Source organism: Gopherus evgoodei, unplaced genomic scaffold (genome assembly GCF_007399415.2).
Source record: "Gopherus evgoodei ecotype Sinaloan lineage unplaced genomic scaffold, rGopEvg1_v1.p scaffold_90_arrow_ctg1, whole genome shotgun sequence".
In the NCBI taxonomy this organism is placed as follows: Eukaryota; Metazoa; Chordata; order Testudines; family Testudinidae; genus Gopherus; species Gopherus evgoodei.
The window spans coordinates 230,466-257,171 of NW_022060111.1; the positions used below are offsets into that span (position 1 = coordinate 230,466).

Sequence of the window (26,706 nt, forward strand, 5' to 3'; positions counted from 1 at the left end):
CCGGTAGTTTCTAAATTTCACAACCGATTCTTGCGAGCTGGTGCGAACTGGCTCCAGCTCACAACTGCAAAAATCCCATTTGATTCTCTCACAAGCTGTCTTCTCTCCAGGCTCCTTGGATCTTTGAGCTTGTCCATCTTGAGGTTGCTTGGCCCAGTTCTTGTTTGTTACATTCTCCTTTTCTGGAAGAATTAGAGGCTGTTGCTCCTGAATGTCAGTGTTTAATTCCCCAGCCTTCTCCTCACACTGGGGGAGTTTAATTCTCCCTCCCATTACACCTGAATCACTAGATTTCCTAATTCCCCAGAATGTGCTTTTGCAGTATCACAGTTCTGGGACAGCCAAGCCTCTGACCTGTCTCCATGGGGTGCTCAAGGAATGGCCTCTCGGGTATCAGACCTCTAGCCAGCCCCTCTCTGTGGGTAGGGACCCACATGCCTCTCCTTTTTGACCAGGTTTGAGGATTGCAGCTTCTCCTACACTGTGTTCACTGGACTAACCTCCAGTTCCTGTGCTTTGCTTTCTCTCCAAGGGCTGTGAGCTCTGTGTGTGTGTGTGTGTGTATATGTGTGATAGAGGTGGGAATTTTGGCAATACTTCTATGATGCCAATACACACCTCAGTTTCCCTCTGTGATTGGGATTGCTATGATTAGAAAGAGCAGGAGACATGAGGTGTTTTGTCACGTAGCTGTCATGGGGTGATATGAATGGGTGGGTCATTAAGGACTGGCTGGGCCAACCTACATCAATTGAATACCTGACAGAGACAAGGGAATAATTGTCAACTGTCCATGGGAGGATCTCAGCTTGGCCAAGTGAAGCGTTTATGGACTTGTTATGTTTTTGGGAGCAGGAAGAACTGTTTTTGCAGACGCAGGGAGCTCTACTGAAGTGAAGACAAATGGACAGGCACAGTGAAAGGAAACCAAACTTTTCTACAGCAGCATGGCTCAAGGGCATTGGCCAGTATGGACTTTATTGTCATCTTTGCATCTCTGTGCTAATCTAAGGACTTTCCAATGCTGTGTTTCAGTTGACTAATAAACCCTGCTCTGTTTTAAAAGTCTGCCCAGTGTCACAGCAAAAACTTGCTGAGGTGCATCGAAGCATGAGTGAGGAACAGTCTCTGCACAGGAGTGTCGTTCAGCTGAACCTGCTGGGCAGAGCTCACAGATTGAAATAGGAGTGTTGAAGCCAGAGGCTCAGTCGTAGGTATTGAAGCTATGTGGCCTATCCTTGTGGAAGAGTGGGACCCCGTGGGGGTCTAGCGCACTCAAGGGGCACCTCCCAAGGACTGTTTAAAAGCCAGGGTATTGCACAGATCCTGTGGATCCATGACAGTGCGCCAGAGGTTAAGCCTTATGGGGGAAAGATACAAAACAAGAAAAGGATCTAAATGTGTATTTGCCATTGCTCCCTCATCAGTACTCATGGGAATCCCTGATCCGTTCCAAAGTGTATTAAAGCCTTCCTTAAAGGCTTACTCTTGGTTATCAGGTCATGTCAGTTTTGTTACAGGGCTTTCCCTTCCCCCGCCCACTTTCCTGGTTCTTGTCACACAGACAGCAAGCAGCAAAGGATCAGAAGTCTGAAGCGCAGACAAAGTGATGTTTACTGGGGTTAGTTTCCAAGCAAGCAGATTCCGAAGCCCTTCACACTAGTTGGGCTTATCTCTATACGCCAATAGAGTCTGTTCCCCAGTGTCCGCCTTCTCAGTTCTGACGCCGCAGAGCGTTATGCAGCATCCCCCTTCCCAGCTTTGATGCCGCAGAGCCTTGCCTGTGTCCCTGTTCCCCCCCCTTAACAAATATGATTCCAATTTCCTTTCCCCCTCCTGTCTGACCCCAGTTTATACAGTAATATTCTGAGCTATACCATAACCAATCGTTTTACTGAAATTTAACTAACCAATTCTAACATATTGTAACATAATTCTCTAGCCAATTATATTCCAATACCCTAATTAAGTTACACCCAGCAAAATTAATTGTACAGCAGACAGAAACAATTAGAGAACCAGACAGATTGACAATGGAAAAGTGAGGGCCATAAAGATAAAACATACAGAAATGAGGGTTTCACAACCGCAACCATTGAGAAGGGATTTCTTGCCAGACTGGATGCTCTCTTAAGATCTGTTTCTTTATCTGGTGGTGATGGGCACTATTGGGACAGGATCGTCTTCCTAACAGCCCAACTCCACCTTATTTCAGTGTGATGGCTTTGGGAGGTGAGGATGTGACCGTTCGCTTCCCAGCTTATGGCTGCCCCTGCTGCTTCACCAAAGGCCTTAGCCTACAAACAAGGTCTCAGACTCTCCTAGGGAGAGAAGGCCCAGACACAGGCAGACTGGGATTTTGGTTCTTTATTTTATGCCCCTGTCACTAGCTAATGCTAAAAATACACCTAAGGTCTTAAAGGCAGGCCTGAATATCTCTGTTCTAACAGTGGGTTCTATCCCTTCCCCCATTCTGTGTCTGTCTTGTCTATTTAGATTGTACATGCTTCAGGGCATGGGACAGCTACTATTCTGGGTTTGTACTTTGCCTGGTACAATGGGGACGCACTGTTAGTTGGTCCTTAGGCACTACGGTAATGAATAGATGGCCTTGGGATGTTACTGCTTAAAAATGAGCTGGGCTTAAAGCCATGGACTATTCCTTGTGACAAGTATCCCACAAACTCCACTGACCTCCCTTCTTTTCTTTGCCTGGAGTAGAGTTTCCAGTTTCCAAACTGAATGTGACCTCGTGGCTGGAAGGAGGGGAAGAGCCGTGGGTTCAACACCTCCAGGGCTCTGAGAAAGAAGTGCTCCCGAGAGCTGCCTGCACAGGTGAGAGTAGTGGTTCCTCATTCTCCCGCTCAGAAGGAGGCCACTTGGTCTAGTTGCTTTTGAGCTCGTCTGGCCCAGGCACGAAGCTGCAGGACAGTCTAGGGCCCCTGTCTCCACCCGAGGTGGAGCAAGGCCCTCCAGGTCCTCTCGTTTCCAGCCCCGCAAAGTCACGGCCAGGCTTTAGCCTGGGCTTGGGGAGGCTCAAGCTACTAGCAATTAAACAGACTTACGGCTGGCTTTAACCTGGGCAGGGCTCAGGTAGCCAGCAAAGCAACAGTCTATAAGGGAGCTGGTAAGGGAGGCTCCTTCTTCAGATCAGGAGCTTCCCTGCACAGTGTAAGAAGTCAGCTACCCTGGGGAGAGGTGGCAGGGGGACGTGGGCCCACTCTATTCCACCATGTCCCAGCCCACGGCCCTGGCAGAGGCAGGATTGGCTGCTCCTGCATCGGCGCAGATCTGGCCACAACATGCGAACAGAGCTACACCCAGCTCCACAGCCGGCTGCTCTGTGGCTGCCCCTGGGCCACTTCCTGCCTCCCTGGGGTTTGGTACCTCTCTCTTCCAGGGCTCCTCAGGCTCCTTGCGGTACACCGTGGCCAGTAGTCTGGGCTAGTCCTTGTCGGGGTCTCCCACTTCTGTGGCTATGGGACAGCCAGGTATAAGTTCCCCTCCTGGGCACAGCAGCACGGCCGGAGTGTCCTTCTCCTCTGGGGATTCTGCCCCAGCTGGGCTGCAGGGCCTGCCTCTTATACTTCCGGCCTAGCCCCGGCATTTCCGGCAAAGGGGGTGGGGCAGGCTTGGCTCCTCTCACCAAGGGGAATGTAGTGGTCCCTCGCTCTCCCGTTCAGAGGGAGGCCACTTGGCCTCACTACGGTGAGGAATTGGTTAAACCAACTCAAAAACTGTCTATGAATACAGGAAACATTTGGGATGCCCTACAAAGACCTCCTGAGCTCTCCAAGTTCAGGATTGTTCTCTGCAGATGTGGAATCATTATGGCAGATGTCACTCATGGCTTCCCACCTATTCTGACTGACAACTGGAAGCAGGTCCCTCCCCAATCTCGCTTTCTCCTGAATGATCTCATGAGATACAGACCAAAACTGATCCCTTCCTCTCTCCTCTGGGGAAGGGTTTGGGGAAAATCAGATCCTGATAGGTTTGATCTCTCCTGCACGTATTTTGGTTTGTTCATCCCTTTTCCATTCCTCTCTCTGAGATTCCTTTCTCTCCGGAATAGGGGGTGACCTATGTCTGGATTCTCTCTATCTCCCATCAGGTGATGGGATGGTGAGTGAGAATGAGGAGGAGAAACCCCAGCAGGAAGATGCTGAACAAGTAGAACCACATGGAACATTAGCAGGAAGATCCAAAGGGAATGTTTCCGGGAGTTGTGCACTCCCAGAAAAAGCGAAAGACTGTGAGACTCAGCACAGGCCAGAGGAAAACTTCAGTAGCCACTCAGACCTTATTAGAGGCAAGAGAATCAACCTGGACGAGACACGCTACAGATGCCATAAGTGTGGGAAAAGCTTCAATCGGAGCTCAACCCTTCTCACACATTGGAGAACCCACACTGGAGAGAAACCCTACACGTGCTCTGAGTGCGGGAAAAGCTTCAATCGGAGCTCTGCCCTGATCACACATCGGAGAATCCACACAGGTGAGAAACCTTATGGATGCTCTGAGTGTGGGAAACACTTCAGTCAGAGGCCACACCTTACCGCACATCAGACAATCCACACGGGCGAGAAACCTTATGAATGCTCTGAGTGTGGGAAACGCTTCATTGATAGTTCAACTCTCATCTCACATCAGCGAATCCACACAGGAGAGATGCCCTACACATGCTCTGAGTGCGGGAAAAGCTTTAATCAGCACTCACACCTTATCACACATCATAGAATCCACACAGGAGAGACGCCCTACACGTGCGCCGAATGCGGGAAAAGCTTCAATCAGAGCTCAAACCTTATCAAACATAGGAGAATCCACACAGGTGAGAAACCTCATGGATGCTCTGAGTGTGGGAAACGCTTCATTCATCATTCAGCCCTCATCTCACATCAGAGAATCCACACTGGTGAGAAACCTCATGGATGCTCTGAGTGTGGGAAACGCTTCAGTGATAGTTCAGCCCTCATTTCACATCAGCGAATCCACACAGGAGAGACGCCCTACACATGCTTGGAGTGTGGGAAAAGTTTTAGTCGGCACTCAGCCCTTATCACACATTGTAGAATCCACACAGGAGAGAGACCCTACACGTGCTCTGAGTGCGGGAAGAGCTTCAATCGGAGCTCAAACCTTATCACACATAGGAGAATCCACACGGGTGAGAAACCTTATGGATGCTCTGAGTGTGGGAAACGCTTCATTCATCGTTCAGCCCTCATCTCACATCAGAGAATCCACACAGGAGAGACGCCCTACACATGCTCTGAGTGTGGGAAAAGCTTCAATCAGAGCTCTGCCCTGATCACACATCAGAGAATCCACACAGGAGAGATGCCCTACACATGCTCTGAGTGTGGGAAAAGCTTCAATAAGAGCTCAAACCTTATCACACACAGGAGAATCCACACAGGAGAAAAACCATATGGATGCTCTGAGTGTGGGAAACGCTTCATTGATAATTCAACCCTCACCTCACATCAGCGGATCCACACAGGAGAGAAGCCCTACACGTGCTCTGAGTGTGGGAAAAGCTTCAATCAGAGCTCAAACCTTATCAAACATCATAGAATCCACACAGGAGAGATGCCCTTCACATGCTCTGAGTGTGGGAAAAGCTTTAGTCAGCACTCACAACTTATCTCACATTGTAGAATCCACACAGGAGAGAAACCCTACACATGCTCTGAGTGCGGAAAACGCTTCCGTTATAGCTCAGCCCTTACCACACATCAGAGAATCCACACAGGTGAAAAACCGTATGGATGCTCTGAGTGTGGGAAACGCTTCATTCATTGTTAAGCCCTCATCTCACATCAGAGAATCCACACAGGAGAGAAGCCCTACATATGCTCGGAGTGCGGGGAAAGCTTCAATCAGAACTCTACCCTGATTGCACATCAGAGAATCCACACAAGAGAGAGACCGTACACATGCTCTGAGTGTGGGAAAAGCTTCAATCAGAGCTCAAACCTTATTAAACATCAAAAAATCCACATGGGAGATGCCCTAAGGATTAGCTGAGTGTATGGGTATGTCTACACTACGGGATTATTCTGATTTTACAGAAACCTGTTTTTGGAAACAGATTGTATAAAGTCTAGTGCACGTGGCCACACTAAGCACATTAATTCGGCAGTGTGCGTCCATGTACCAAGGCTAGCATTGATTTCTGGAGTGTTGCAATGTGGGTAGCTATCCCATAGTTCCCGTAGTCTCCCCTGCCCATTGGAATTCTGGATTGAGATACCAATGAATGATGGGGCAAAAACAGTGTCACGGGTGATTCTGGGTAAATGTCACCAGACAATCCTCCCTCCATGAAAGCAAAGGCAGACAATTATTTCACACCTTTTTCCCTGGATTGCCCGGGCAGACGCCATAACAGCAACCATGGAGCCCATTCAGCCTTTTTTCACTGTCACCGTATGTCTACTGGATGTTGCTAATGAATGTCTTACTGCAGCACTACATAGCATCATCCCCTTGCCTTTTGCAAATCAGCAAAGAGGGTTACCAGCTCTACTGTACCGTCTGCTGCCTTGCAAGTTGACAATGATGGTAACCAGTCATACTGTACCGTCTGCTGTTGTCATGGGTGTTCCTGGCCAGCCTCGGTGAGGTCAGCCGGAGGCGCAGGGACAAAAATGGGAATGACTCCCCAGGTCATTCTCTTCTTCAAGTTTTGTCTAAAGGGAGAGTCTGTCCTGCCTAGAATATCAGGCAAGCCTACTAAAGAACCAGAGAGGCAAACAGCCGCTCCAGGTCGGAGCCCCAGACATCCCGCAGAAATGATGAGCTGCATGCCATTCTAGGGGGTGCCCCTGCAACAATGCCACTCATTGCTTCCCTCCTTCCCCACCCCTCCTGGGCTACCGTGGCAGTTATCCTCCCATTTGTGTGATGAAGTAATAAAGAGTGCATGAATTTGAAACAACACTGACTTTATTGCCTCTGCAAGCAGAGATCAAAGGGGGGAGGGGAGGGCAGCCTCCAGCTGCTATGATATTCCAGGCAGGAGTGAATCTCCAGGAGATAAAACTTAAAGAAGAGAATGATCTAGGGAGTCATTCTCATTTTTGCCCAGGCGCCCCCGGCCAACCTCACTGAGGCTGGCCAGGAGCAGTCATGGGACGACGATGATAGATATCAGTCATACTGCACTGTCTGCAAGGGAAGGGAAGGGGATGCTGCAGTGTAGCGCTGCAGCACTGCGTCTGTCAGCAGCATCCAGTAGAGATACAGTGACATTGAAAAAAGGCGGGAAACAATTTTTTTCCCTTTGGTTTCACAGAGGGAGGGTCCAGGGCTTGATGACATATACCCTGAGCCACCCGCAACAATGTTTTTGACCCTTCAGGCTTTGGGAGCTCAGCCAAGAATTCAAATGGTTTTCAGAGAGTGCAGGAACTGTGGGATAGCTACAGTTGTCAGTTGCCCCTCCCTCCGTGAGTGTCCATTTCATTCTTTGGCTTTCTGGTACACTTGTCTCAGCTCCTTAAGTTTCACACAGCACTGTGTCCAGTCCCTGTTGTGGCCTCTGTCCATCATAGTCTTGGAGATTTTTTCAAATGTTTTGGCATTTCATCTATTGGAATGGAGTTCTGGTAGAATAGATTCATCTCCCCATACAGGGATCAGATTCAGTATCTCCCGTATGGTCCATGCTGGAGCTCTTTTTTGATTCTGGGACTGAATGGTCACCTGTGCTGATCAGCGCTCCACGCTGGGCAAACAGGAAATTAAATTCAAAAGTTCCTGGGGCTTTTCCTGTCTACCTGGCCAGTGCATCCGAGTTCAGATTGCTGTCCAGAATGGTCACAACGGTGCATTGTGGGATAGCTCCCGGAGGCCAATACCGTTGAATTGCAGCCACACTAACCCTAATTCGAAATGGCAATACCAATTTCAGAGCTACTCCCCTTGTCGGGAGGAGTGCAGATATCAATTTTAAGAGCCCTTTATACCAAAATAAAGGGTTTCATTGTGTGGACGGGTGCAGCGTTAATTTGGTTTAACGCTGCTATATTTGAAATAAACTCATAGTGTAGACCAGGCCTAGGAAAACCTTCAATCAGAGCTCAAGCCTTATTAGATATCAGAAAATCCACATGGGAGAGACACCTTACACATGCCCTGAGTGTGGAAAAAGCTTCAGTTATAACTCAAAGCTTTTCACACATCAGAGAATCCATGGTGGAGAGACTCTACATGTGCTCTGAGTGTGGGAAAAGCTTCAATCAGAGCTCAAGCCTTATTAGACCTCAGAAAATCCACACAAGAGAGAACTGTAATAAATGCCTTGATTAGGGTTAGCCAAAGATTTTTTTTTAATCACATTTGTTAAGTCCCCACATAGTGATCTTCACACCATCTTCACCGTGGTCTCTCAGCTCTCGCAGATGAGTTGCCTGCTTCTGCCTTTTGCAGCTCACCCTTTTTTGGGGTCAATCCTGTGATCTTTTCTATCAACTCATTTCGAGTCGTAGGAGTGTGTGTCCCTTCAGCTAGGAATGTTCATCAGCTCTAGGTGGGGAAGAGAGGCTTGATCCCAACAAGCTACACTGAGACAAAAACTACCTGGGCCTTCCATCCACTAGGGCTGTACATGGCGTTGGCTGCTCAAGTTAGTGATCTTGGTGTAAACAGACAATTATAGTTGTAGTGCAGCTGCAGCCCAGGTGCAGTGGTTGGTATTAGCTTTCCCCTTGACCTGACCTAAACTCGATCACTTTTCCTAGTCTAAACAAACCCTGAGCATCACCGTTATACTGTTCCCCCATTTCAAAGCAATTGTTGGTCATCAACAAATTGTTTTGTTCCCAGTTGCTCTGATGTTGCTTCAGGTTGTGCTGGAGAGCAAATTTTTACTACCACTTTTGTCACTTAAAATATATTGAACTATAACAAAGAGAAGGAACAGGGAGGGATAACTCAGTGGTTTGAGCATTGGCCTGTTACACCTAGGGCTGTGAGTTCAGCCCTTAAGGGGACTATTTAGGGATTTGGGGCAAAAAACTGGGGATTGGTCATGCTTTGTGCAGGGGGGTTGAACTAGATGACCTCCTGAGGTCCCTTCTAACCCTGATATTCTATAGGTTTATATTTTGTAATCTTTGAATAAGTTGTTACCAGTGACAATGAAATTAAACATGAAGTTAATTAGTGTAAAATAAGAGGCTGATTATGTGATAATTTTCAGTATTACAATATAATTCAGGTTTTCTTCTAGTTCTCTCCCCGCCCCTCCTACTATATTGGAAATGGTGGCTAATCCTGAAAAGTAAAACCTCACTCCAAAGGAATTAGAGCGAGGGAACATGTGAGAGAAATAGCATGTGTGAAAATAGAACCCCAGTGTAGACTGTAATTATTTCTCTTTCAAATGGAATTTATTTTGATAAACTTTAAAATAAATATTCTGTGAAGAGGAAAATTGCTTGAGTCAAGATGTGTAACCTACTGAGTTAGAGGGTAACAGCCACAGAATTTCCCAATTTGCTTGTTTGCTAAACAAAGACACATCGGGCAGGAGAGGTCAGAATTTAAAATGGTGATGGATGCATGATGATTGATTTTTGCAACCAGTTATTTTTATGGGTGCTGAGACCCCTTTTCCTTTTGAGGAGGTCAGCTGTTAGAGCCCAGCTGTTTAACCCTCAGGCCTGGCCATGGAAACCTCCCTGTAACTGGCCTTTGTTTCTTTCATGTTTGCTACCTTTGGGGTTCACACGTCCACACTACATGTGATTTACGACAGCAGATACTTTGAGAAAACTGCCGGGTTGAGTCGGGCTATTCCAACCTGACGTTGGCCCAAACTCTGCCTCACTTCATCTAGAGTGGGACATGTCTGTATCGAAGGATTAGTTCACACTTGATTTGCCCAGAGACCTCGCGAGAGGTGTGGTAAGGTGGAGTAAGCTGGAATCTACAATAAAGTAAAAGGTAAGGGTGGGAGTCCTTCAGCTTTCAGATCAACAAGCATGTTCTGTTCATTCCCTCTGAAGCACCTGGCACTGGTCACTCACAGGCAGCACACTGGACTAGATGGCCCATTGGTTTGACCTAGTATGAACTGTCTTGTGTTCTTATGTAAGTCATCTAAGAGAGACTGACTTCCAGGATCCCAGGACTGATCCCTTCTAGGGAATGAAGCACAATGGTGACAGGCTGTGCAGCCTTCACTGGTCTCCTGTACCTGAAAAGCCTGCTAGCCCGAAGTGCTGGGCCAGCTGTGCCAGTACCTAGTTCCTCAACTGCAGCTACAGGTCCTGCTCCATGTGACTCCAAAGCCAAAGAGCTGCAGAGATCCAACCCCTCGTCATCTTTGCCATTTATTTTCCTTTTTCTATTATTAGTGATGCAATAGTGAAATCTAAGGAGAAAACTAATTCGCTTTGAGGCTGTGTGCTAAATATAAGTAATAATTTGATTTCGGTATTGAAATGTTCAGCTGGCTGAATGTAGGATGCACTGCCTGGGTGGAAACCTCTGATTGGGATTTTGGCATCACTAAATATGCACCTGCCTCCTTGGGTTGCTGATCTAGGATTTATAAGTTGATTTTCTGCTGTATTCATCTGACGGTTTGACTAAATTGACGACTTGATTCCAATGCAATATCCTATGTAACTCATTGATTTACTGATTTGACCTGAACTTTCACTGTGTTGTTTAACCCTTCGTTAGCTGTGTAGTATTTATAGTCGTTTAGCCTTAGCAATGTGTGTTCTTGGTTTTATTTGTTCATGTTAGTAAAACATGAAACTGGGATATTGAGTCATTGATTTCAATAAGCAACAGGGGCTGGAACTGTGGAGAATGTGAATGGAGATCAGTCACTCCATGTCTGAGCCTTATCAGATTCATCTAAATTAACACTGTGTTTCCCAAAAGTGAGCAATGGAGGGGGCATCTATCTTAGCTCCAACTGTGGCCGGGTTGGGAGGGAGAGCTCAGACCATCACAAGGGAAAATAAGCTCCCCTACCCAGGCTTTCAGGAATTTGGGGAGGGGTGCGGTGTGTCCAAGTGAGGAGAGATCAGTGAGGTGGGGCTGATCTGAGTAGGGGTCAGAGGTCTTGCTCTGCAGTCACTCTCATGGCCCTGTCCAATCCTTACCCCAGTCTGGTTTGCCCAGGGGTTGGGCCTCGTCAGGCCAAGATGGGGTTGGAGCTCTGGTTGGAGGGGCTGTAAAAGGTAGTGAACATTTTGTAGATTTCAGCCAGCAGGGTGTTGGCAGAGTAAATATGTGTGTGTGTTAAAGGGATGCTGCTGACAGAGGACAGGATGAAGGTGGTGCAGGCAACTGTAACTGCATCTCCTGCTTTTCAGAAGTTTGAGTTTTGCGGCTGCAGAGGTTCTGCAAGGGGCTGATATTGCACCAGCCAATCTTAACTCTGCATTAAGGAAGGGTTTTGCCCTTTAATTAATACTTCTCCCTCAGTACTAACTGGGCTGTGAGGCTGACCCCCGAGCTAAATGCTTAGAAAGAAAACAATGAAAATATCCACTGTCCATTACTCATTTAAAACAAATCCTGTCCCTCCTGTCTGCACTGGCAATGGTGAGAGGAAACCAAGCCAAGTGATTCATTGCCTCAGGAGAAGTTTAACCACTTCCATTCTCTGTATCTTTACTGTAAGGGAAAGGAACAAAAAAAAGCAAATTGAGTTCACAGAGAAAAAGTGGCAGATTTCTTTTCTCTCCAAGGCTCTGAGAGCAAACCCTGTTCTCCACATGACCCTCTTCTTTATATTTAACTCCTCCCCATTGGGTTGGATTACTGCTAGTAGCAAATCCTCACTCTGCTCCCTTCAACGTCTCGATGTGGTTACGATTAGATGAGTAATGTCTGTCCTTTCCCCTTCAACCTGGAAAGGAAATTTCTGCTTCACCACACTGGCTAACAAGAAGTCACGAAAGCAGTTTCCTTGGGAATTCCAGTCCTTGTACTACCACTGAAAACACCAGACTGAGAAATGAGTGGTTCTTTAAAATCAGTGTCTTCAACTAAGAGGCTATTCTGATCCCACAGGACCAGCCACCCACCCAGGTCAATAGATAACTTAGATATTTCCCAAAAATCACGTTGATGCCAATCCTTCAGTATTTAAATGCTAAAGGTTTATTTATAAAAAGAAAGAAAGAAAGGTGAGAATTAAAATTGGTTAAAGGAATCAAATACAATAATTGCAAAGTTTTTGGTTCAGGCTTATAGCAGTGATGGAATAAACTGCTGGCTTGGTAAGTCTTTGGGTGCTTCCAAATCACTGGAAGTTCCTCTTCCTTGGTTAGATGCTCCCATTAGTATAAGTCCATAGTCCAGAGGTTTGAGCAGGACAGAGGCACAGTGGAGATGTTTCCAGGGCCTCTTTTAACTTCTGTCATGTGAAGGGAAACCCATTGTTTCAAAGTCCTCAGCACAGCTAGTGGAAAATCACAGGTGAAAGATGGGAGCTTGGAGTCACATGGGCAAGTCCCCATCCATGACTGATTTTGCTCAGTCATTGCAGGATGGTTACTTTGCAGGATACATCAGATGGAACGTTCACAGAAAAGTCCGTTCAGTGTAGATGGGCGCCTCCCATGGTCCGTTGTGAATTAAGTGTCCGTTCGATGGGCCACTCACTGGCTAACAGCTCACTTCATCAGATGCATAGAATGGAACACACAGAAAGAAGATATTAATACATACAGAGACCATGAAAAGGTGGAAGTAGCCATACCAACTGTAAGAGGCCAATCAATTGAGATGAGCTATCATCAGCAGGAGAAAAAAACCTTTGAAGTGATAATTGAGATGACCCATAGAAGGTGTGAGGATACTTAACATGGGGAAATAGATTCAATTAGTGTAATGACCCAACCATTCCCAGTCTGTTTAAAACTAAGTTAATTGTATCTAATTTGCATATTTATTCAAGTTCAGCAGTCTCTCTTTGGAGTCTGTTTTTGAAGTTTTTTTGTTGCAAAATTGCCACCTTCAAGTCTGTCACTGAGTGGTTAGAGAGGTTGAAGTGTTCTTCTGGTTTTTGAATGTTGTGATTCCTGATGTCAGATGTGTCCATTTATTCTTTTGTGTAGAGACTGTCCGGTTTGGCCAATGTACATGGCAGAGGGGCATTGCTGGCACATGATGGCATATATCACTTTGGTAGATGTGCAGGTGAATGAGCCCCTGATGGCATGGCCACTTTGGAGAAGTGGGGCTTCAGAGTGTCCAGCCCCTGCTGCTGTGCCAAGAAGCACAGATGTGGGACAGCATGGAGGAAGCCGAGCTGTTTGGCACTGTCCTCCACTGGGCACAAGCTGTCATTGTCTTGGGACAATGGTCGGTCTTGGGGCTGGTCTATTTGCTCTGAACCCTCAGATCATGTGCTCTGATCCATGAACAGCACGTCAGGATCAAGGCACATGCCCTGGACCCCAGACCCCAGCTGCAAAAGCCTTGGTAGGATGGATGGAGTGGCCATAAGGACAGTCCCTCCAGGAACTGCAGTGTCCCTAGGACAGAAGAGCTGATTCCCTGAGGCGCCTCCTGTATCTCAGGGTCTCCCTAGAAAGGAGCCAGTGACTTTTCTCAGAGGCCCATGTCCTGCATCTCACAGGGGTGGGTTTCAGTCTCTCAGGCCCCAGCCAGGCCTGGTTTTCACTGTTAGTGCTTAATGCCACCATGCAGAGCTCTGGCTGACAGTCCCAGCTCCTTCCCTCTGCTCCCCTGCTCTCCCGCCCCAGGAGGCATAAGGGTCCCAACATTGCACTGCACTGACAGCTCTGGGAACATGGGGCCGCTTGGGTCCAAGCTAGGAGGACACAATAGTGTTGATCACTGATTACTCTCGCTCCTCGCTCCACCGAAATGGTCACAAGGTGCCTGTTATCTACCAGGTAATGAGCGCTGGGATAGGGCGGAGGCTCGATCACTGGATGTCCTCGGGACGGGTGACAAGTGCCCCGAAGGTAGCGATGGGGATAACGCAAACAATGAGTCATGGGGTTAAAATTGAGGGTTTATTGAATGGGTCACAGGTGCGGATAAGGAGCAACTTAATACTAGTTACAACTTGGGCCTACAATACAATACTAGAACAAATAATAAAAATACTGCAATCACAAACAGAAGCTGACCCTGGTACCGCTCTAGGTCCCAGTAGTTATTCAGGTCCTTCCAAGGGTTAGTAAAGGTGCTTTTGGTGCTATTATTAAGCATAAATGCAATTACTCGTCTAAGTAAAAAAAAATGCAGTAAGACAGTTAAAGATTGCCGTGAGACTCCGGCCAATCCCCCTTGTGTTCGTTTCCTGGTTAGTGGGTTTCCCCTCACAGGAGCCTTGGGGCGGCTAGAATCGGCTTTCGTCTCCGGCTTACAACAGACGATTACAGGCTCAGTTAGTTAGCAGAATTAGCAGCTAGGCATACTTACACACACAAACCACAAAAGTTTCATCACCACCGGCAAACGGGTAGGCTTCCGAGAACACGGAGCCAAGGGAGACCTCGAGTTGATCAGGCTCGGTTACGGGTACGGGTTTCTGCGTTTCTCCCTGCCCACCGCTTGCACGGTGGGCAATTTATAAGGGTAATGATGTGTTCAGTTTTTTGGCCACGTTTTTCCTAATTAGGAGATTTACAGATGCCTCGTTACCACCCTCGGGGAGGGGGGGTTCCTGGAACTGGCTGACCACAAAATTTGCCTAGCCCCAACGGTTACTTTCGGGGAAATGCTTCTTGTTTGAGAGTACGTGTATGCTCGTTTCCTGAACATGGAGGCCAGGGCAAAACTGCCTAGGGCTGCGGCACTAACATAGGCACTAACATGCCCCCGTGCCCTGGGCTCCATGTGAACGTTATGCCTATACCTTAGATTCATCGTCCGACTCACCATTCCCTTCTACAAGAGGGCGTGTGTCAGGGGAAGAGGCAATCTAGGCCGACCCGATAACACGATGGACGCAGACTTTCAAGCAGGCACAGCCAAGGCAGAGCAAGATACACCCAACCAGGAGGGAGATAAGGAGAGATTGGAAATAAGCCTTGTAGGCTCAGAGACCCAACCAATCGAGCCAGGACCAAAATCGGAAGGTCTCCCTGGACTCACGCACGGCGGTTCCTAAAGCCCTGAGGTTATTAATTACTTCAGTTAAATTTCCAGATACAGAAGAAACAGAAACACAACACTTATCCTTAAACTGTGGGTACATGGATATGAGGGTCTCACAAAAATCCCATGATTGTAGCAGAAATTGTATCATTAATCGGTTCTGAAAAGAATAATCTGATAATTCCATTAGCTGCTGATTGACTAAATTAAAACCTTTTGCAGTGGTATTTGCCAGCGTTTCAATAGCCAGTGATTGAAATAATACTTGCTCACGTAATAATATATATCCAACAGGGTTAAATGAGACCACTGAAGATACTACAGAGGACAGCGCACCCTTTGACTTCTCCCACCAACCCCAGGAACGTCGAACCCGTCCGGCTGAGTTGGGATGCCAGGTCTTAACATAAATACCACCCCCTTTTAACAGGATAGAGCCAATGGTACATATGCCTCTAGGGTTAGGGGGGAGCGCCGTATAGGCTGCCTCGCCACACAGCCAGAAGTGACCGGGTCTGGGGGACCAAGGGGAAAAGGCAGAGTCCTGGCATGCCGAGCCTCCCTTAAAAACTAACTTCTTAATGTGGCTGTGGGATAGATATGTGTGTTTGAGGGGCTGGTAAAATCTTTTGCCGCTATAAGTGATGTCGCCGGACCTAATTTTCTGGCCGCGGCTACCGCATAAAACGGGGGGTGGGGACGTACGATTGAAAATAGGGCTGCTGGCCGTCTCATTTCCGTCCACAAGCTGCCACTGGGAACAATTGGGGTAGGCCTCAACCCAAATGGTTTCTGTTCGATTATTTCCCAAAAAGGCCCAACAGTGGGTTGCCATGGGCCTTTCTCCAGGTGACAAGGGGAGTGGGCCCATACGACGTACCCTGGTTTCATTAAAAATAGAAAAAACAAGGGGGGAAATGGGGTCGAAAAGATCGTTTGTGCAACCTGTCCATTGTACGGTGGGGAGCCACTGAGCAAAGGGGGAGGAGCAATTAAGGGGACCATTAATGCTACTAAAATTGAACACTAACGGCAATAAATCAAACAAAGGCCTATTTACAGACAGCTTACTGGAACATGCTAGGCAGTTATTAGTGGTCAGTGAGGATAAGTCGATGTTTCCACCCAAAACTTCCTGGATCCAATAGGCTGCAAACATAAGCTGATGGGTATTTTCGCCCACGGGATACGGATGTCTCAGGTTCAGCAGATCTGGGCCCTTCTGGTTGTCATCCCGGCTTCCCGCTGCTGTGGCGAGCTGCAAGACAAAGCAGAAGGCGGCCTTATTTCACTCCGGATTCAGAACGTTTGCTTATCCAGTTATAGTGAACCAAGGTGTGATTGCCCTGGACATCCACAACCGTATAGGTATTGGGATATTTACCCGCAGTTACAATTCGTGCGGCATAGGGTTCTCGATGACCCAAGGCCTGTGGCTCGGCCACCCAGACAAGTTGATCAGGGTGATATACGGGAGTCCAGAGGCCTCTAGGCCAATGAGAATAGTTTGCGTTGAGGGAGATAAGGACCTGTGGTAATAGTGTACTCCAACCCTTATAATCAACGTTGGGATTGACTGAACGTATCATGGTTTTCAGAACCCCGATTTTCCGCTCTACAACGGCATTACTTTCGGGGTGATATTTTAAGTGAATATGGAGGAAGGCCCCCCATCCCAACACCAATGCTTCGAAACACTTGCTAGTAAAAGGGGGTCCCCCATCTGCTTGAACTTCGGAGGGCACTCCCCATGCCACTGCCACCTGTTGCAGCGCCCCAGCCACGGCTGCCGCCGTGGTGGTATTCAAGGGGATGCAGTGAGTTTGACGGGAGCCCAAATCCACCACGACAAGCGCCTTTGGGTGGCGACGGGCCCCGGGTAGGGGTCCCATTAAATCTATCTGCCACACCGCGCCGGGGGGAAAATAGTCTGCCGCGTATGCCCACCGCTCGTAACGAGGGCGGTTTTGGGACTAGATCTGGGAACACTTAAGACAGGACTGTACTATTCTTTCGCAGTCCTGCCGCCGTACCTCGGGTTTACCCTGAGCACCTAGGGCTAACTGACTGTATAAGCGGCCGCTAGGCAAATGCCCCCAATTCTCATGAAGCTATCGGAGGAATGGATCGGTTTTGAGCTGGGGCTGTTGCCCCAGACACACTTGGGGCGCTTGAATTTCCCTCATCTTTTGGTCCAATTTGGAGGGGAGGGGGTTAGAATTAGGACGATGCGACGGGCAATGGGTTATAAACCAGGGCCAGGAGAACTTACGTACAAGGCTGAAAATAGTGTCCCACAGGGGCATAAATGCTGTGGGGTTAGCCTCTCCCGTGAGAATGCTGAGACAAAACTGTGAGTCTATGCCCAACACGACTTGAACAGAAACGGAATGGGCCTGGGTAACGTGCTGGGCAGCGAGAAGGACCCCATGGACTTTGCTATGCTGGGCCAATGAACCCGGCGGGAGGAGATCAACCTGGAAGTGGTCGCATTTAGCACAGAGGACTCCTGCCCGGGGGGTCGGGGAAGTGCTCCCGTTGGACACAATCCAGGGATCATATTTTGTTTCTATACACAAGGGCTCCAAGGCTGCTGGGAATCGGACATCGTTTGGCAGCGATTTAAGCGTCCATTCCCGCCACGTGATTTCCCCCAAATAACACAGCTGTTGCCAAGTTAGGCTGGTCTCGTGAAAACTGGGGGGGGGGGGGAGCGGCAGCCGCGTGAGCCAAGGAATGAGGTGTACCTCTGGGCCGATCAGGGTTCCTTTACTAGATAGCGGAGCCCAAATGCGCGCCTCGCAGCAGCATAAATCCTATGGGCCCATATCGATACTGAGGGCCCTTGAGCCGTCGGACCCAGTTATAGACCGGCTGCCCGTCTTGTGATACTGAGTACCCATAGTGATGTTGTGTAAAGAAAAGGGTAATGGTAAAAGGTGAGTCCCTTTTATATCGCGCCAGCCGTGGGTTAGAGGCAAACCAGGCGGCTATTCGTTCCAGGCTCTTTTGGGCCTCAGGACTCCATATTTCCCATTTCTGTTTCGACGAGAGGGGTTCCTGGATCGTTTCAAGGTCTACGAGGTGTTTATCCGGGATAAAGTGTCGGTGATAATTAATTAGGCCTAAAAGTCTTTGTAGTTGCCTTTTATTCTCGGGCGGGTCTGTTACCCAAGGGTTTAGAAGTCCCGAGGTAGGTTGCCCACAGTTGTAGGGGTCATAATGTTGGCCTAAGAAGGAAAAGCTTTGAGAGGGCACGAGGTGGCTTTTCGTCTCATTAATTCACCACCCATTGGCCTTTAGCTCGGCTACCACGGTGTTAGTTATGTGTTGGACTATGTGTTCGTTGGGCCCAATTATGATTATGTCGTCCACATAGGCTAAAATGGTGGTGCCCCCAGTGGTTTCTAGCCCTCTTAAGGTTTTTGCAAGAGCGGACGTGGCCAAGGTGGGGGAATTACAGAACCCTTGAGGGCACACCTTCCACTGGTACTGTGCGCCCTGGAACGCGAAGTTTAGGATTTGGGGTTTGTCCTCTAACGGGATTTGATAGAACATATCCTTTAAATCCAGGGTGCAGGCCCACCTCCCACTGGCATCGCTTAGCTGCTGCTGTATTTCTGGAATGGTGGCCGGGCCCGCAAATGGAAGGTGTCGGACTCGGCTGTTTGCTTGTCTATAGTCGATGACCAATCGAAATTCAGAGGGGTTGCCGGGCTTGGAGATACCCCAGCCGGGCGATAGATAGTTTGACGCGGTTGCCTGCGCTATCCATCCCTCCTTTAATAATTGGTTGAGCAGTTGCTTAATGAGGGGGATGCCTTCAGGCTTCGTGGGAATAGGGGAAAATTTCCATGAGCTGTTGTTAACAAGCTCGGGGCTATAAGGGTGGGGGGGCATCAGGCGACAGGGTGACGGGCAGGGCCTGACAGACCTGTTTTTGTAATCGTAGTCGTTTTATATCCCCAACCCCCAGCAAATTTGTTCCTCCCAACAAAGCCTTAACCTTCCGCTTGTACCCTTTATGAATTAGAGTAAAGCGGACTACGGGTTTTTCTTCAATGCTGTTAAGACCCTGAATAAACATAGTAGAACTTGTGGGTATATGCGGTACATTGGGTTTAATAACGGAGATTTGAGCTCCGGTGTCCAACAGGAAAGATACAAGGGTGTGAAGGGGTTTGGGACCGGCTACCAATAGGGTGTGATATGGTCGCTCATCCCATGTCTCTGTGGAGGCCGGGGCGCACCCAGCCTCTACTCGTTTTTTGTTCTTAAATAATCGTCCCAGTCCTTCCATCCTAACTGTTTCCCCAGGTCTTGTTGTTGAGAGTTAGATATCTTCCGCAGTGCTTCCTTGGGCACCCCCTTATGTAATAGGAACCCAAAAAGCACCCTTTCAGCCTTGGTACGTTCAGGGTGCTTAGGTTGACCCTTATTAACAGGGTTCTCAGCTGGAAGGGCTGAGATGGGGCTCTTGGGGGCTTGTGGCATTCGAAGACGGGACATGGCCTCATATAGAGTAATAAGAGGTTGCCCAACCCAACCATGCAGCAACAGGGTTCCCCCTGTGTCAATCGGTGGGGCGCCATCTATGGCTAAGTCCACTGCATCCCTGTTGACCGGGATTTGGGTGGGGTCCCCAACATAAATAAGCGGCGTGTTGGATTGAGCTTGCTGCGGATTCAAGTTCAAGGGCACCGTCTGTGGGTCCCACATTACGATGGATGCCCAGGCAATAGCCCATATGATCTCATGGGGCATATTTATGCTGCCAGGAGGTATATACATGCCCTTAAAACTGCCCTTCATGGCTAAAGAGGCTGCGGCTGGTGTAGTAAGTGGCCAGACCCCGTTTCTTAAGAGGTTATGGCCTGAAAATCCTCCCGACCAGGTGGACGTTTTGGCCAAGAGACTAGCCTCCTCCCTGTCCACTATCTCTGCCCCGTGATCCAGGGCCAGACGGCCCAGCCAAACAAGGGCGGCCTCGCTCTCCCCACGCCTAGTGTCTACCATAAACTCCTTCAATTCTGCTTTAGTGTGGGTACGATATTCAGTGGTAGTAGTAATTTGGCCTGTATTAGAGTCCACCTTGCTTTTTGTGATAGCGACAGGCATTGCCTCTATCCGCATCTCCTTCTCAGGCGCAGGTGAGGCTGAGGGGAGAGCGGGATAGATCGAAGGGGGAGCGGGGGCTTCATAGGGGGGTGGGTTTCCGCCAACCTGACTCCCGTCCTCCTCCTCCTCGCCACTCATCTCGCCTTCTGCGCTATCGGTGCCGTTCGCGGCAGCCTGTTTAGCGGCAAACATAGTGCTTCCATGAAGGACCGCACAGAGGTCCAGCGCTTTGTTTAGTGCGCTGAACAAGACCGTGGACACATCTTCCGACCTATACTCGTCCGGTCTAAGTTTCTTCGATGGCTTGGTCTGTTCTAATTCCTCCATTAATTGGGTTAGCAACCCGTGTGCTGGGTCACTTGGCTGTACCCGGGGCGGGGGTATGAGTTTAGAAACGGTGGCCCCGGATTTTTTAACGATACGGCTACACTCCTTCCAAATGCCGGACGGTGTCTCAGTCCGACTAGTATCCGCGACCCCCGTGCACTGGGGCTGCAGGGAACTATCGGCCGGCTGACATTTAAACATGGGATGGCAATGGAGGAGACACCCTACGGCGGTCAGGGTTAACGAGGTTGTATAGCTTTTTGACCCTGACCCTGACTCTATAACGCAAACCCAATCTAGGGTGGGCCTCTCAGATTGTCTGCTGGCCACTTGGTGAAACTGTAGGTGTTGAAATTCCTCGAGCTCAGACTGTTCACGGTCCCCACTACGCCACGGGCACTGGCCCTCCCGAAGGCATCCTGTTCGTGACACCATGTTGATCACTGATTACTCTCGCCCCTCGCTTCACGGAAATGGTCACAAGGTGCCTGTTATCTACCAGGTAATGAGCGCTGGGATAGGGCGGAGGCTCGATCACTGGATGTCCTCGGGAGGGGTGACAAGTGCCCCGAAGGTAGCGATGGGGATAACGCAAACAATGAGTCGTGGGGTTAAAATTGAGGGTTTATTGAATGGGTCACAGGTGCGGATAAGGAGCAACTTAATACTAGTTACAACTTGGGCCTACAATACAATACTAGAACAAATAATAAAAATACTGCAATCACAAACAGAAGCTGACCCTGGTACCGCTCTAGGTCCCAGTAGTTATTCAGGTCCTTCCAAGGGTTAGTAAAGGTGCTTTTGGTGCTATTATTAAGCATAAATGCAATTACTCGTCTAAGTAAAAAAATGCAGTAAGACAGTTAAAGATTGCCGTGAGACTCCGGCCAATCCCCCTTGCGTTCAAGGTGTCCTGGTTAGTGCGTTTCCCCTTGCAGGAGCCTTGGGGCGCCTAGAATCGGCTTTCGTCTCTGGCTTACAACAGACGATTACAGGCTCAGTTAGTTAGCAGAATTAGCAGCTAGGCATACTTACACACACAAACCACAAAAGTTTAATCACCACCGGCAAACGGGTAGGCTTCTGAGAACACGGAGCCGAGGGAGACCTCGAGTTGATCAGGCTCGGTTACGGGTACGGGTTTCTGCGTTTCTCCTTGCCCACCGCTTGCACGGTGGGCAATTTATAAGGGTAATGATGTGTTCAGTTTTTTGGCCAGGTTTTTCCTAATTAGGAGATTTACAGATGCCTCGTTACCACCCTCGGGGGGCGCGGCTCCTGGTACTGGCTGACCACAAAATTTGCCTAGCCCCAACGGTTACTTTCGGGGAAATGCTTCTTGTTTGAGAGTACGTGTATGCTCGTTTCCTGAACATGGAGGCCATGGCATCTAGGCTCTGTAAATAGATGTTGTGCAGAGCCTGCAAGAAGAGGGAACACCCGTCAGTCATGGGACATGGGGCTACACCCGTCACAGGACCAGGGGGGTTCTCTGGGAGCCCTGGCCAGACCCAAAAGGCACATCCTGGCCTTTCCCATTCATATCACTCCAAGGACACTTAGCAAGAGTTCATGGCCGGATGCCTGCTGGCTCCTCAATCCTTGCCCTTAGCAGTTCTCTGTGCAGGGCCTGGTACCCAGCAGACCAGGGACCAGCCAAACGGCAATGGGTGGGAGGAAGAATCCCCAGGAGAGTCTAGGCAGCAGAGCACAGAATGAGGAGAGGGAAGGCTGGGATCAGCCACAGAGGGGTAACACAATCCCCCCTGGAGGGAAGGGGCCGTCCCTGCCAGTTTGTCCTGGGCCTGTTCCCAGCTCTGCTCACCCCTCCCCTATTCTCAGCAGCTCCATCAAAGCAAGGGAGCAGGGACCAGAGGCGGCTCCTGCTCCTGGGTCAGAGAAGTAGGATCGTGACCTACCTGGAAGTGGGTGGCATCCTGCCCAGTGCCTATGGTGAAGATGGTGTAAAGAAGAGCCCGCAGGAGGTGTGATTCCAGCTCCAGGGCAAGCAGCGGCTTCAGTTTGCTGTGGGGAGAGAGGAGCCCGTGTTATCCTTGGCAGCACCGGAGTGGCGCTGGCACTGCCATGGACATGACCCTCTCCCCTGCAGTGATCCCCTCCCTATGACCACTCAAACGTTACTGGAGTGAAATCACCCCCCAGCCAGGAAAGGGGGGACATTCCCACCTCCTCTGCTGGGGGATGTGAACAGCCACAGCTTGGGGTAATCTAGGCCAGAGAAGATCTGGGACTCCCAGCTCCAGACCCGATCAGCACCAGGGTTAGGGCAGCTGGAAGGGACGGTCCTGGTACCTGAGGCTGCAAACTGCGGCCATGAAGCTGGAGATGATGAAGGTTGGCTCTGGCACCACGGGCAGATTTTCAATCAGCTCCTGAGAGACCCCAAGAAGATAAAATTGCATCTGAGACTCAGGCCCCACAGGCACTTCCCAGGGAGAAGGCCAAAGTGCTCTGCAGAAACAGCCAATGTCATCCCCACCCCCAACCAGCTGGGCCCCCAATTCCTCCCATCCATCAAACTTCCTTCCCCCTCCCCTCCGGCCTTACAATTCCCCCACTGCCAGCTCCCGATCAGTGTCAGAAGCTCTCCCTTCCCTGCTCCCCAGCCCCAGGAACCACTGTCCTCTGCTTCCCCCTCTGGCTCCACCAACTCTTCCTCCCATTTCTGGGTCTCTCGCCCCAAGGGCCAGACACAGGGGTCCCACTCACCGCAATGCTCTCCACGAGGGCCGCTTTGGAGAAGTGGGGCTCCAGAGTGTTCAGCCCCTGCTGCTGTGGAGAAGCACAGACGTGGGAGAGTATGGAGGAAGCGGAGCTGTTTGGCCACCAACTAGGAGTGGGGTGGGGGGAGAGAGAGAGACAGTTAGGTAGGGACCTCCCCAACCCACCTACACCAGCTCCTTGGCTCAGGAACCCCATGGAGTTGGACAAGGAAAGCCACCCCGCTTCTCGAAACCAGCGTCGCCCTGCACAGACTGGGGTTGTAACTGGGACAGTGTCTGCGGGGAGCATGAGACATGCTCCCACTTGGTGTGCATGAGACATGCTCCCACTTGGGGTGCCAGGTAACAAGGGAGAAGTTCCCCCCATTGGGGGTGAGGGATTCTCTGGGACAAGACCCCCTGTGTAGGTGGGGATGGAAGAAGGGGCAGGGCAGACTCAGGGCCAGCGCAGCTGAAAGATTTTTGTACCTCAGCTCTGCCCCAGAGGTGCTCCTGGATGACCCTGATGGTGTCTTGTTCAGGGGACACATCCTCCTCCTCCTTCTCTTCTTCCTCCTCCTCCTCAGTCCACTCCTGCTTGGCACTGGGGGTCTCTGCACCAGGGAGAGGAGGAGAAAGGATAATCCCTGCTGCCACTGGGGGGATGCAGTGTAGAGAAATGGCTCAATGTCCCCCATCCTCAACAAGAAACCCCATGGCATAGAGGGCCCCACCCTGCCCCTCCCAGAGACACCCTCAGGCCCATCAGCCTCAGGGCCCCGTAGCCATCAGCCCTCCCTGCAACATCAGGGAAGGCTGGAGCTCCCCGGACTCTGCCCAGCATCCCCTGCCACAGGGTGTGGCTGTGCCACCCCCATGGTGTTACTGGGGCTCCTATGGCTCAGTCCCCCCACTGCCCTCGTCCTTCCCCGTCCCCCGGGTCTCCCCTCACTTGCACAAAGGGAGCCTTCAGCCTCAGGGCTGTCAGACCCCACGGAAGAGCTGGCCCCTCAGGAGTAGGCAGAGCTGCTGGTCTCCGTGCCGAAGCCGCACAGCTCCTGTTCTGGGCTGACCGGGGGGCTCCTCAGTGGGCAGGCTGGTGGATGGCTCCTGCTGGGCCCTGGGGCTGGGTTCCTGGCTCCTCTGCTTCCTGGAAAGGAAGCCGCAGAGCCACCTTGCCCGGTTCCTGCCCTCTCCTGGGTCCCTCCTACATAGCATCATCCGAGGCCACCTCCATTTGGGACCAGAAGGTGCCTCAGGGCCTGCTAAGGGAGCTGGTGTTTTTCTCTTCCTCCAGAAGGTCAGGGAGCTTCTCCACTTTGCCTGCCCACTGGCCTCTTCCCCACCCGTGGGGACAGAGGGGCCACTCTCCTCCTGGGCAAGACAGATGCTGCTCTCTACTAGCTCCAAAGCCACCTGCCCAACCTTCCTCCTCAGCATCCGCTTCAACCACTCCATCCTGGAACTCAGTGGGGGGCTGCCATGAGTTTGGGCTCAAAGCAGCCTCTCATTAACAGGCCTGGCTGCTCCCCTGCCCATGTCCCCTCTGCTGAGGCAATTCCTCCTCACCACACACCCCACCCCAGGGCAGGTGGGCTGCCATCCACAAGCACTGGCAGCAGCTCACAGCACAGGCTGCTCCCAATGTTCCCCCTCACCAATAAGGCCCTGTGAAACTGGGAGAGTCTCATTCTTTCAGAGCAATGGGGCTCTCCGTTAGTTTGGACAAGCAGCTCCCTCCACCCCAGAAGGCCCTGCTCCCTCCCAGGCCAGAGAAAGAGCAGAACCTGGATAGTCCTCAACGAAAGTTCGCTCACACGGTGCCGATCCTAGAAGGGAGGAGTCGCCCTCAGTTCCCACTGATTTCACTGCTTGCGGTTGTGGGTGTTCAGCACTTGGCAGGTTCTGCCCTCCCCAAAGACTCTCGATGTTGGGAACAAACTCCTGCAAGGGAAGGGCTGGGAGCCCTATTGCTGGGCCATTCCCACCACACTGGCGATGGCTCTGGAGACCTCCACTCACTTGCTAGGATGAAGCTGGATGGCAGATGCTCTCTTCCTCGATCTCCTGCACCCAGGTGCGCTGGAAAGGGTGCTGCACAATGCCCTGCCAGCAGGGTAGGGGGTAGAAGCCAAGAGATCGAAAGTGGCTGTGAAAACAAGACAATGTTTTATTGCCAGGGGATAGATAAACTCAGCCTAGCAACTGGGGGGTCAGCAGGACACCCCCCATCTCCAGGTCTCCTAGTATCTCACGCACATTCCTGAAACGTGATGGCCCAAGGGCTCTAGGCATTTCTTCGGAGGTGTCTCCACTGTCATCTTTGCTGTTGTCATGTTCCATTCTAGATGATTTTATAAAAATATGCTAATGAGTGTGAATATAATGTAACTGCAATATGCTTCATGCAAAAGGTCTCTTGTAAGGTATCATTACAATGCTTATAATCTACTGAATGTGGTCATCCTATTTGTATAAATGTATCACTTTTGTATCTGTATCTGGGTGGAAGAGAACAAATGGGGCAGCCATTATGAGAAATCCACGAGCTACCACCTGAGCTGGAACAAAGGCTGTACCAGGGGAAAGGAGCATGAGGAGGGCTCCAGGGAGGGATGGCAAGGCCCAGCGCAGCGGCTCCCTCCAGTCCATTCCCGACTGAGCGGCTCCTTCCGGCCTGGCTTCATTGGCCCCTACCTGGCCCCAGCTGAGTGCCCCAGACCCAGCCTGGTCCCAGCCTGGCCATTACTGTTTTGATCATATATGGCCTGTGACGCTAAGGGTGTAATATAATATCTCATTGGAAGGCGACAGGGCCAGAAAGAGTTAATTAACTCACAGACTGACTTAACCTTTTAAAGACTGATTAGGAAGATATGTAAAAATCCACTGACCTTCCTTTTGAAAGAGCCAGTGTGGATAGCTTTGAAAAAGTCTCAGATGGAGTAAGAGCTGTTAAGAAAGTTGAGCAGCTCTATAACCAAGGAGCTGTGTTTGGCCAGCTAGTTGGGAAGACAAAGGTGTTGGAACAGGAATGTCTCCATTCTGATTCTTTAAGTGAGCAGTCTGTGCTTCTGTGTTGATGCAAATTACTTGCCTGGCAGGGAGAAGAAAGACTTGCTAATGGCTGTTAGCAAAGAGAGCCCACCCCATCAGCCAGTAATGTGAGTTCTTCACTCTACTTGATGGCATTTCTCTGTTTGTAACATGAAGTTGTGAACACCACATCCAATCAATTCCAAAATTCCAGGAATATTCTAGGCATTAGTGAGCAGAACCGTACTGGTTTTGGTGAAAATTGGAATGGGAAATAGACCAGTAGTGCTTAAGTTAGGTTTGGCACCTAACTCCTATTGAAATCGGTGGGTGTTATGCACCTAACCTGCTGGCATGGCTGCAGAGGGTCTGCTGGTCCCACGGC

At 50.0% G+C, this 26,706-nt stretch overlaps 2 protein-coding genes across 2 annotated transcripts; one reads left to right on the forward strand and one right to left on the reverse strand.

Annotated features, from left to right (window-relative positions):
- The first annotated feature begins 2,811 nt into the window (after nucleotides 1–2,811).
- Nucleotides 2,812–5,817, forward strand: LOC115644122 (zinc finger protein 239-like). The gene is made up of 4 exons (XM_030548223.1): nucleotides 2,812–2,835; nucleotides 4,115–4,480; nucleotides 4,565–4,732; nucleotides 5,237–5,817. Exons 2-4 carry the CDS (start codon nucleotides 4,123–4,125, stop codon nucleotides 5,809–5,811), a joined length of 1,101 nt encoding a protein of 366 aa, XP_030404083.1. The 5' UTR covers nucleotides 2,812–2,835; nucleotides 4,115–4,122; the 3' UTR covers nucleotides 5,812–5,817.
- Nucleotides 5,818–14,866: 9,049 nt separating this feature from the next.
- Nucleotides 14,867–26,252, reverse strand: LOC115644121. Its single transcript, XM_030548222.1, has 10 exons — nucleotides 26,180–26,252; nucleotides 25,308–25,434; nucleotides 23,775–23,899; nucleotides 23,293–23,413; nucleotides 22,876–22,955; nucleotides 22,482–22,587; nucleotides 21,885–21,983; nucleotides 20,338–20,406; nucleotides 16,186–16,372; nucleotides 14,867–14,904 (listed from the first exon to the last, which is right to left on the reverse strand). The coding sequence occupies exons 3-10, from the start codon at nucleotides 23,834–23,836 to the stop codon at nucleotides 14,867–14,869; spliced, it is 762 nt and encodes a 253-aa protein (XP_030404082.1). The 5' UTR covers nucleotides 23,837–23,899; nucleotides 25,308–25,434; nucleotides 26,180–26,252.
- Between the last annotated feature and the right edge of the window lie 454 nt (nucleotides 26,253–26,706).

Excerpts from the sequence above, each read along its gene's own strand:
- LOC115644122 (XM_030548223.1), top strand. The coding sequence starts at position 4,123 with ATGGTGAGTGAGAATGAGGAGGAGAAACCCCAGCAGGAAGATGCTGAA. Across the intron at positions 4,481-4,564 it reads GAGCTCTGCCCTGATCACAC|ATCAGACAATCCACACGGGC; the intron begins ATCGGAGAATCC and ends ACCTTACCGCAC. Across the intron at positions 4,733-5,236 it reads GCACTCACACCTTATCACAC|ATCAGAGAATCCACACAGGA; the intron begins ATCATAGAATCC and ends CCCTCATCTCAC.
- LOC115644121 (XM_030548222.1), bottom strand. The coding sequence starts at position 23,836 with ATGTGTCCCCTGAACAAGACACCATCAGGGTCATCCAGGAGCACCTCT. Across the intron at positions 22,956-23,292 it reads CCCTCGTGGAGAGCATTGCG|GAGCTGATTGAAAATCTGCC; the intron begins GTGAGTGGGACC and ends GGGGTCTCTCAG. Across the intron at positions 20,407-21,884 it reads CAAGAAGCATTTCCCCGAAA|GCTGCCGCGAACGGCACCGA; the intron begins GTAACCGTTGGG and ends GCCGCTAAACAG.